The sequence below is a fragment of the Protobothrops mucrosquamatus genome, unplaced genomic scaffold (genome assembly GCF_001527695.2).
Source record: "Protobothrops mucrosquamatus isolate PMUCROS unplaced genomic scaffold, P.Mucros_1.0 scaffold5078, whole genome shotgun sequence".
NCBI classification, from domain to species: domain Eukaryota; kingdom Metazoa; phylum Chordata; class Lepidosauria; order Squamata; family Viperidae; genus Protobothrops; species Protobothrops mucrosquamatus.
This window is the reverse complement of record NW_015390955.1, coordinates 19,115-30,232: the sequence shown is the minus strand read 5'-3', so window position 1 is coordinate 30,232 and position 11,118 is coordinate 19,115. Positions and strand designations below refer to the sequence as shown.

General features: G+C 45.9%; 1 protein-coding gene across 1 annotated transcript in view; it reads left to right on the top strand.

Moving 5' to 3' along the window:
* LOC107299535 (zinc finger protein 157-like) overlaps nt 1-9,523 on the top strand; it is a 20,310-nt gene extending 10,787 nt beyond the window's left edge. Inside the window, exons 4-8 of the mRNA XM_015828896.1 lie at nt 4,558-4,740; nt 5,276-5,337; nt 6,660-6,761; nt 7,618-8,908; nt 9,469-9,523. Coding sequence (XP_015684382.1) covers nt 4,558-4,740; nt 5,276-5,337; nt 6,660-6,761; nt 7,618-8,908; nt 9,469-9,523 — 1,693 coding nt within the window. The remainder of the gene's footprint in view (nt 1-4,557; nt 4,741-5,275; nt 5,338-6,659; nt 6,762-7,617; nt 8,909-9,468) is intronic.
* The last annotated feature ends 1,595 nt before the right edge of the window (nt 9,524-11,118 follow it).

The following is an 11,118-nucleotide window of genomic DNA, read 5'->3' as shown; positions in this document are numbered from 1 at the left end:
TTTCTTTCTTTCTTTCTTTCTTTCTTTCTTTCTTTCTTTCTTTCTTTCTCTCTGTCTGTCTGTCTGTCTGTCTTTCTCTCTCTCTCTCTTTCTCTCTTCCTTCCTCCCTTCTTTTCTTTTTTCTTTCTTTCTTTCTTTCTTTCTTTCTTTCTCTTTTTTTGTCTGTCTTTCTTTCTGTCTGTCTTTCTGTCTTTCTTTCTTTCTCTCTCTTTCTTCCTTCTTTGCTTTTTTCTTTCTTTTCTTTCTTTTCTTTCTTTCTTTCTTTCTTTCTTTCTGTTTGTCTTTTTGTCTGTCTTTCTTTCTGTCTTTCTTTCTCTCTCTTCCTTCTTTGCTTTTTTCTTTCTTTTCTTTCTTTCTTTCTGTTTGTCTTTTTGTCTTTCTTTCTGTCTGTCTTTCTGTCTTTCTTTCTCTCTCTCTCTCTTTCTTCCTTCTTTGCTTTTTTCTTTCTTTTCTTTCTTTCTTTCTGTTTGTCTTTTTGTCTGTCTTTCTTTCTGTCTGTCTGTCTTTCTGTCTTTCTCTCTCTCTCTCTCTCTTTCTTCCTTTGCTTTTTTCTTTCTTTCTTTCTGTTTGTCTTTTTGTCTTTCTTTCTTTCTTTCTTTCTCTCTCTCTCTCTTTCTTCCTTCTTTGCTTTTTTCTTTCTTTTCTTTCTTTCTGTTTGTCTTTTTGTCTGTCTTTCTTTCTTTCTGTCTGTCTTTCTGTCTTTCTTTCTCTCTCTCTCTCTTTCTTCCTTTGCTTTTTTCTTTCTTTCTGTTTGTCTTTTTGTCTGTCTTTCTTTCTTTCTTTCTCTCTTTCTTTCTGTCTGTCTTTCTGTCTTTCTTTCTCTCTCTCTTTCTGTGTCTGTCTCTTTCTTTCTGTCTGTCTTTCTGTCTTTCTCGCTCTTTCTTTCTTTCTTTCTTTCTTTCTTTCTTTCTTTCTTTCTTTCTTTCTTTCTTTCTTTCTTTCTTTCTTCCCTATATTTTATGGATTTTTTTTACAAAAAGATAAATCCCTTAAGAGTCGGTAAACAAGCATGTCGGCTGGCTTTGCCTTCGTCAGGGAAAATCAGGAACAGTCGGCGTCTGTAATCCGTAATCCGCGTAGTACGTTTAGTTGATTGCCCTCTTTCCCCCCAACATGTCTTCTTTCCAAACCTTGAATTAATACAGTTCTTATTATTTGGATAAATGACGGTTACATAAATGGTTCCCCCCCCACAATATTCCTAGAAATAATGATCACATCAATATAATATTATTTTTATTTGCATACTTAGGAAGAGAGAGAGAGAGAGAACGAGATCTGCTTATATGTAGACCTTGTTTAAAGACTGACCTGCCTGAGCAGGAGGTTGGACTAGATGACCTCCAAGGTCCCTTCCAACGTTGTTGTTATTAATAATAATAATAATAATAATTTATTTATTATTATTTATTTATTTATTTTTTATTATTATTTATTTGTTATTTATTATTATTAATTATTATTTATTATTGTTGTTGTTTATTGTTTATTATTATTAATAATTTATTTGTTATTATTTATTTATTTGTTATTTGTTATTTATTATTGTCATTATTTATGTCATTTGTTATTTATTAATTTTTATTATTAATTATTATTATTAATTATTATTGTTTATTGTTTATAGTTTATTATTACTATTAATTTATTTGTTATTATTTATTTATTTGTTATTTGTTATTTATTATTATTTGTTATTTATTATTTGTTATTTATTATTATTGTTGTTTATTTATTTGTTATTAATTATTATTATTATTAATTGTTGTTATTATTAATTGTTATTATTATTAATTATTATTGTTGTTGATGGTTTATTATTATTATTTTTCCCCACTAGGATTAAATCATCTTTTCTTGCTTTGTTAAGTTCCGTCTTTGAGTCTCCATTTTCAATTTTATGTCCACTTATTTGTTTTGTCTGCTCCTTCTCTGTTGTTGTTTCCTGGAAGTTTTTGTTTTTGTTGTAGAGTTAATTTAGAAATAGATTGATTTATACTTTGAAATTTATTTTGGATTTCTTTGTGATTTGAACTCAAGTGTTATTTGAATTAATTGCAGTATACTATATATCTCCTCCTGAGAGGTATTTATGTTTTCTCGGCATGTTCTATCTACATGTCTCTGATCCATGATGGCCAAAAGTTAGTTTTCCTTTTTATCTGCAAATAGCTCTGGCATCCCGGTTAAATAAATATTTGTAATCCAAAGAGATAAAAAAATATTTTTTTCCCTAACGTTTATAATTCTCTCTTTGTCTGCAGCCCAGATTGTTGTCTGGATTTTTTTTTTGTCACAGCTTTTCTTTATTATTAAAGCTTTGAAGGTCACAAACACAGATTAGCTTTTCCGAGGTTTTGGCAAGATCTCTATGGAAATCATAACTGTCATAATCTTTATCCACCACTAGGTGTCAGCATCTATTTAGTTTTCAATATGAACAATGGTCTTTAAAATGAGAGTCTTAGCCATTCAACAATTCTAAACTTGTCCAAAGTTAAATTTTAGCTTTCAAGTTTATAAATTTATTTCACTACCATGTATTTTGATCCTCCATGGAAATTTTAATTCGCCGCTTCTGCTAGTATAAGGGTGGGGCGGAAGTCCCTCTCCTTCATTTTCGTAGGTATTTTGCTTCTTGGGGATCTTTTCCAGGAAATTAAGTGTAGAATAGAAAAGGGAAAATCAGATTCCTCACCCAGTTTCAAGCACGCTGTTTACTGTTGTGCTGGTTAGTTCTTTTGGACTTCGGTTGCAAGTAGTTTGGGCTGATCGGTGAAATACAGACTTTCTCCTGTCGGGTTAGAAGGCTTTCCCCAAGATGAATGGAACGACCACCATCATTCCAGAGTCGCCGGGGCACCCTTCTTTTTTTGCCGCCTTTCCGGGGTGGCTTGGACCCATTAGGGTCTCCAGGCAGCACGAAAATTAGCCGCGGGGGTGTGGCGGTCCGCAAGTCCGCGATCAGTCACTACCGCGCAGGACCGGAAGTCTCCACGTTTCTATCCATTATATCTCTGTTGGTCTGTCTGCCTAACTATCTATCCATCTATATTTAACTATCTATCCACCCATTCATCTCTCTCTATTACGGTACCTCTCTCCATCCATCTTCAATAATTCATCATCTATGCCAGGGGTGTCAAACTCTCAATGTCACGTGACGTGTCCCGACGTATCACAACTTTTTTTTCCATTTCCGGCAATAGGGTGGATGCGGTTTTGCCATGGCGCATCTGACCCGTGGGCCGGCAGTTTGACACCCCTGGTCTATGGTATAATATCTATCCATCTATCTTTATCCATCCATCCATCCATCCATCCATCATTCTCTGTCTCTCTATCCATTATATCTATCTATCTATCTATCTATCTATCTATCTATCTATCTATCTATCTATCTATCTATCTATCTATCTATCTTCAATAATTTATCATCTATCATCTATCCATCTATATTTATCCATCTATCCATCTATCAATCTCTCTATCCATTCTATCTTCAATAATTTATCATCTATCATCTATCTATCCATCTATATTTATCCATCTATCAATCTCTCTATCCATTCTATCTATCTTCAATAATTTATCATCTATCATCTATCTATCCATCTATATTTATCTATCTATCCATCCATCAATTTCTCTATCCATTCTATCTATCTTCAATAATTTATCTATCATCTATCCATCTATATTTATCCATCTATCTATCTATCAATCTCTCTATCCATTCTATCTATCTATCTTCAATAATTTATCATCTATCATCTATCCATCTATATTTATCCATCTATCCATCTATCAATCTCTCTATACATTCTATCTATCTTCAATAATTTATCATCTATCATCTATCTATCCATCTATATTTATCTATCTATCCATCCATCAATTTCTCTCTATCCATTCTATCTGTCTGTCTGTCTGTCTGTCTGTCTGTCTGTCTGTCTGTCTGTCTGTCTGTCTGTCTGTATGTATGTATGTATGTATGTGTATATATGTGTGTATATAGTTCCAGGTTGCTTCTCTCTTTGATTAGTTTCCACCCGTTGCTTCTTGTCCTGCCTTCAGGCGCTTTGGAGAATAGCTTGACTCCCTCTTCTTTGGGGCAAGCCCTGAGATATTGGAACATGGCTATCATGTCCCCCCTTGTCCTTCTGTTCATAAAACTAGACATACCTAATTCCTGCAGCCGTTCCTTATATGCTTTAGCCTCCAGTCACCTGATCATCTTTGTTGCTCTTCTCGGCACTCTTTCTAGAGTCTCAACATCTCCACTTCGCTCTCGTGAGCGGAGTTTCGTGCACATGCTTTCCCGCCACTCGCGGGAGTGGCACTTCTTGCGTGCTTGCCCATCGCTCACATGGTTTTAAACAGGCCGCAGCCGAGTATTGGGGATTAGGGATTGGGGACTCCTGCATTAGGACTCCTGAGATTGCTCTTGCAGTTACCAGTACTGTACTGAGCCAGGTATTAGAGCTCATTGTTCTTGAGCATCAGGACATAAGTGGGATCATTTGGGACCCTCAGAACCCTGGATCCAAACCCCAGAATCGTTTCCTTCCTGGCGCAGGTGACCTTCGAGGATGTGGCCATTTATTTCTCCCGGGAGGAATGGGAAGAATTAAGTGAAGGGCAACGGGAGCTGTACCAAGCTGTGATGATGGAGAATTACGAGGCAGTTCTTTCCTTGGGTAAGAACGACTTCATTGCTCAGGTGCTGGAGGGAAGAGGGTGAGTTGACTTCCCGCAATCCTGCTTGGCCCCAGATTTGTGTCTCCAACAGAGGTCAGCTGGACGCTTCTGGGGAACCTTCAAGCAGCAAGAGATGAAGGCCACGGACCTTCCCCTCGTTGGGTGCCTTTGATGGGGGAGCTTCCGTTGCATTATCAAAAGGCCGTGGCGACGATCTCCACAGCCGTGGTGACGATCTCCACGGCCTCCTCCGGTCTTTTGAGACCATCCCTGGTGCCTTTGCTGGAAGAGAGCGGACGCTAGAGGTCTCCCCGGCTGGGGAACATTTGATTGACAGACCCTCGGTCTCTTGAGGATGGAGCGGCTTCGGTTAAATGCTTAGAAGAGCCCCCCCCAGGACCTTGGGAGATCGAGTCTGTCTTCCAAATGCCGTGCCGGGTTTGGACGACGGGATTTCGTAGTCCGAGCCGCTCTGAAGGGCGTGCTAGAACCTTCGGAAGGGGCTCCCGAGGTCCTCGAATCTTAATGTCCTGCTCAAAGCAGCAGGAAAGCAGATAAAAATAACCCCCCAAAGATGGCGGTCCAGCCTGTGCTTGAATACTTCCCGGAACCAGGAGCTCATCACCTTTGGGATAGGTAAGGAAGCTTTCCCTCTAACATTCATTCAGACCCTACCTACCTGTCTATTTAGTCCACGAATAGGATATTTGTAGCCTGTCTGAGTTTGGGGGTTTCTTTGCAGATATTTCATGATCCAACTAGAGAACACCATCAGGGCTAGAAGGGAGAGGGATTCGCAGGAAGGAGAAGGGGGAGGGGGAGGGGGAGGAGGAGGAGGAGGAGGAGGAGGAGGAGGAGGAGGAGGAGGAGGAGGAGAAGAAGAAGAAGAAGAAGAAGAAGAAGAAGAAGAAGAAGAAGAAGAAGAAGAAGAAGAAGAAGAAGAAGAAGAGGAGGAGGAGGAGGAGGAGGAGGAGGAGGAGCTTGGTGGTTTTCTCGCAGACGTTTCGTGACCCATCCAGGTAACCACATCAGTGCAAGAAAGGAGTGAGGTTATAGAACTGATCCCACTCCCTTCTAGCACGGACGACGTCACCTCGTTTGGTAGTGAAATGTCTGCAAGAAAGCAACCAACTCAGAGGACACCAAAGACCCTACTGTCCTCCTCCTCCTCCTCCTCCTCCTCCTGCCCCCTCTTTCCTCTCCTCTCCTCTTCTCTACAAACCTCACTCCCTTCTAGCACTGATGCTGTTACCTAGTTTGGTAACATCTGCAAGAAAGCAACCAAGCTTGGAGAGCACCAAAGTCACCATAGTCATTCTCCTCCCCCTCCTCCTCCTCCTCCTCCTCCTCCTCCTCCATCACCACCACAAACTTCACTCCCTTCTAGCACTGATGATATTACTAAAGGAACTGTTGTAAGTTGAGATCTATATAACGACTCCTGCTTGAGCAGGGGGCTGGACTAGATGACCTCCGAGGCCGTTTCCGACTCTGTTATTCTGTACGGGTAGTTCTCAACTTACAACAACTCATTTACTGATCGGTTTCAAGTTATACTGAAAAAAAAAGCGACCTCGGAGCGTTTTTCACGCTTACGACCGTCACACTAGCCCCGTGGTCACGCGATCAACATTCAAAGCTTTGGCAACCGACTCACGTTTGTGGTGGTCACTAAACGAACCGTGGTAAATTGAGGACTCCCCGTATTTAGGAAATCCGGAAGGGATCGACCAGGGACTTCAGATTTCCCCGTTCGTCCAAGGAGAGAATTTACCGCTGGCCTTGGGGATCGGGAAAAAGTCCCAGTTCCCAACAGCCAGTTGCTTCCCCCAAATCTCCCAGTTTGCGTGCGGGGAGAGACTGGTCAGAACTGGGGAGGGCAGCCTCTGGGGTCTGGGGATGGAAAATAGACATGGAATGAGTTGAGACCCCTTTGCTGTTTTCTCTGTTTCCGACAGGCCTCCTGTCTGTCACGCCGCAGATTATCAACCAGATCGAACGCAAGGAGGCCGTTGTTACGGGAGAATTGTGGCAGCCGTGTGAATGGACAGATCCACAAGGTCAGTGGCCGGGTCAGAATTTCTTTACCATTTGGTTGAGAGGAAGGAAAATGTGGAATAAGAAAAAAGGAAGAGCACACAGGGAGAATGTTCACTCACGATAATCCTCGCTTTACAATTTAGCGACCGTTCAAAGTTCCGACACTGGAAAAAAGGGACTTAGGACTGTTTTACACGCTTATGACCACTGCGGTCTCTCCGTGCTCGTCTGAGGCAAATTCAGATGCCTGGCAACTGGCTCATATTTAGGACGGTCGCAGTGTCCCGGGGTGACGTGACCCTCCTTTCGCGACCGTCCGACGAGTAAAGTCAACAGGGACAGCCAGATTTATTTCATAGCCGTGCGACTAACTGAACCGGCAGGGAGTTACTTAGCGGCTGGGGAAACCGTGCTTTCGAGAATAATTGTGGTTGGAGGTTGGCAAACTCAAAAGATCACGATGTGTCATTTTCGACACGCATGTCAATGCTCGGCCATGACTGATTCGAGCGATGCCCGGAATCTCGCACCAATTTCTCTGGAATCGCAGCAACTTGCAAGTCGATCTGCGAAGCAGGAGATTCCAGCGACAACATTTGGTTCCGGGGTATTTGGGGCAGGTGGTCAAAAAAAGTCAAGATGGCCGCCATAGGTGCCTGACGCACATCAAAAGGGGTTTAGCGGCACAGGGGCCATCTTGACTTCTTCCCACTGGATGCTGCTGTGATATCGACACCGCCATCTCTGAGCTGAGATTTGGAGTAGGTTGCTAAGTAACCATTTTTGGGTGGGTGGGTGAGTGAGAAGAAATGGGGTAGAAATCTAATTATGATTCTCCATCTGGCCCACGGTGATGAGGTGTCTTCTTTCTTTTAGCAGAAGATGGTATCGCGATGGTGGACGTAGGTGAGGGCAGAGTGGAGACTGGGTCCCCTGTGATGCCCCCGGGGAAGAGGAAGAAAGGCCGCCCCCGGACCGCCAACCCGGTACCCAAACCCGAAAGCAAAGGTCCTCCACGGGTGACGCTGAAGATGAACCCGCCAAAGTGCCCCGAATGCGGTAAAAGCTTCTTCAGCAACGTGGCCATGACCATCCACATCCGGACGCACACCGGAGAACGCCCGTTCAAGTGCCACCTCTGCCCCAAGGCCTTCCCCTCCCGGGGGGACCTCAAGCGGCACATCAAGACCCACCTGCGCAGGAAGCCGCCCCCGCCGGTCGTGGCCCGCAGCGGCTCCTCGAAAAAGAGCTTGGCAGCCAAGATGCAGCTGCAGTGTCACCTGCGCTGCCTGCCCGATCCGAAGAAACCCTACAGCTGCGTGGAGTGCGGGAAAAGCTTCAACAAGAAGCAGAGCCTGCGCAAACACCAGGGGACGCACTCGACGGAGAGGCCCTTCGCCTGCCTGGAGTGCGGGCGCAGCTTCCGGCTTAAGCAGATCCTGGTGGCGCACATGGCCTCGCACATCAAGGAGCGCCCCTTCCCCTGCGAACAGTGCGGGAAGTGCTTCGCCCAGGAACGCAATGTGCGCAGCCACCAGAGGGTCCACACCGGCGAGAAACCCTTCCTGTGCATGGCGTGCGGGAAGCGCTTTGGCTACAAGCAGCATCTGGTCAAGCACCTACGCTTCCACACTGGCGAGCGGCCATACCGATGCCCCGAGTGTGGGAAGACCTTCCGGGATAAGACCACGCTGAACATCCACTACCGCATGCACACCGGCGAGCGGCCGTACCGCTGCCCTTTCTGCAGCAAGACCTGTCGGCAGAAGCAGCACCTCAACAGTCACCTGAAGGTCCACCGCGGGGAGACGCTGCCCCTGGGGGACACCACCGGGCTCACCCTGCAAAGGGTGCGTGCCAAGGAGAAGCCGTACGAGTGTCCGCAGTGCCAGAAGCGCTTCCGGAACAAGAAAATCATGTTGGTGCACCAGAAGATGCACAAAGACGAAGTGCCGCGAAGTGCCCCACTGCAGAGCAAGAGGGGTCTACTTGTGGCAGATAGAAAGGCCCCCAGGGCAGGCCAAGGGGCAGGGAGGAAGAGGAAGCATGCGGGGCTCACTTCAGGGATGGTGTCCGCCCAGCCGGAGATGGCTCCCATCGCCTGCGCCGACTGCGGGAGGCGATTCACGCAGAGGAAGTACCTGACGCTGCATCAGAGGAGCCACAGGTGAGGAGACACTGGTTCTTGTTGGAATCTCATCGTCCATGAAGACTCCCAGGATGGCGCACGGCATGGGAACCGCCGCGGAGGAGGTGCCAGTTTGGGAGGCGCTGCCCACAAAAATGTCTAGACACAGCGCTGCGAGAAACATTGCTTTATTGTAGACAGTGGCGCTGTTTTGACCCCCCAGGACTAAAATACTCCAGCTTTTACTCCTGCCCTTTTGGGACAAGGGACAGCGGGCTGTTTTCCCAGTTTTGAGAGTTGACAGTCTCTCCCGCAGGTTTCAGATTCGTGTATCTCTGGTTTGAGCAACCAACAGAGGACCATCAAAACAAGCCTGACACAGGCATTCATAGTTTCTAGAGCACGGGTGTCAAACTTGCCATGTCACACGGCGTGGCGCGACGTGTCGCAACTTTTTTTGCATTGCCAGAGCTGGGGTGAGTGCGGCCTCGGTATGATGCAACTGGCCCGTGGGCTGGACGTTTGACACCCCCTTCTGAAGTGCGTAACGCTAAGCCCGAAAGACCCTTCGGTCTTTGCCCCCACTTGATCGCCCCAAGCTCCGTGATTGTGAAAAACTTAGTGGCCATCCCCGTGGTGTTCCTCCATAAATAAAGGTTAGTCCTCGACTTACGACAGTTCATTTAGTGACCCGTTCAAAGTTACGGCGCTGGAAAAATGGGACTTACGCCCCTTTTTCACACTTACAACCGTTTGTAGCATCCCCAGGGTTGACGGGATCAAAGGTCAGGCGCCTGAGCAACTGGTTCCTCACCGTTGTTGTGATCCCCTTTTTATGACCAGCAAAGTCAAGAGGGGAGGAGCCAGATTCACTTGATGACTGAGTTACCAACTTATCCACGGCGGTGATTCGCTTAACAACCAGGGCAAGGACGGTCGTCAAACGGGGTAAAACTCGCTGAACCGATGTCTCACCCTAACAACAGACATTTGGGGCGCTCTTGTCGTCGTAAGTCGAGGACGGCCTGTACGCGAACGGGTCCCTTATTCCTGCAAATGCCCTCGGACGTCGCGTCGCCCTCCGAACACCCTGGAAGGCTTTCGGGATGCTGGGACTTTGCTCCGTGAAAAACTGTGGCAGGTTTTAGCCGGAAGCCGGAACTGGTGAGCGGAATGTTCCTGCGTCGTGACCAAAGAACCACTTTTCAAGACAGCCGCAATAAACCAGAAAATTAATATTATGATGATGATGATGATGATGATGATGATGATGATGAGGAGGAGGAGGAGGAGGAGGAGGAGGAGGAGGAGGAGGAGGAAGAACTGTGGGGTCCTTGGTGCTCTCTGACCTGGGTAGTTTCCTTGCAGACGTCTCAGGACCCAACTAGGGAACATCATCAGAGTTAGAAGGGGAGGGGAGGGTCGTGGAGCGGAGGAGATGGGGGGGAGGAGGAGTTGAAGTCCACCCCTCTTAAAGGATGCCGGCGGGGGGATTCTGGGAATTGAATTCTCCACTCTTGAAAGATGCTGGCGGAGGAATTCTGGGAGTTTAGATCCACCCGTCTTAACATGCAGACTCTGGGACTTGAATTCAACGCATCTTAATGTGTGGGCTAAGGATTTCTGGGAGCTGAACTCCATCCCTTCCTTCCTCCTTCCCTCCCTCCCTCCTTTCAAGCATTTCTCCTTCCTTCCTTCATCCCTCTTTCTTTCCTTCACACCTTTCTCCCTACCTCCCACCCCTTCACACTATTTCCTTCCTTCCTCCTTCCTTCCTTCCTTCCTTCCCTCCCTCCTTCTTTCTAGCCTTTCTCCCTTCCTTCCTTCATCCCTCCTTCTTTCCTTCACGCCTTCCTCCCTACCTTCCATCTCTTCACACTCTTTCTTTCTTTCTTTCTTTCTTTCTTTCTTTCCTTCTTTCTAGCCTTTCTCCTTCCTTCCTTTCTTCATCCCTCCTTCTTTCCTTCACACCTCCCTCCCTCCCATTCCTTCACACTCTTTCTTTCTTTCTTTCTTTCTTTCTTCTTTCCTTCCTTCCTTCCTTCCTTCCTTCCTTCCTTCCTTCCTTCCTTCCTTCCTTTCTTCCTTCTTTCTAGCCTTTCTCCCTTCCTTCCTTCATCCTTCCTTCTTTCCTTCACACCTTCCTCCCTACCTCCCACCTCTTCACACTATTCCTTCCTTCCTTTCTCCCTCCCTCCCTCCCTCCTTCTTTCAAGCCTTTCTCCTTCCTTCCTTTCTTCATCCCTCCT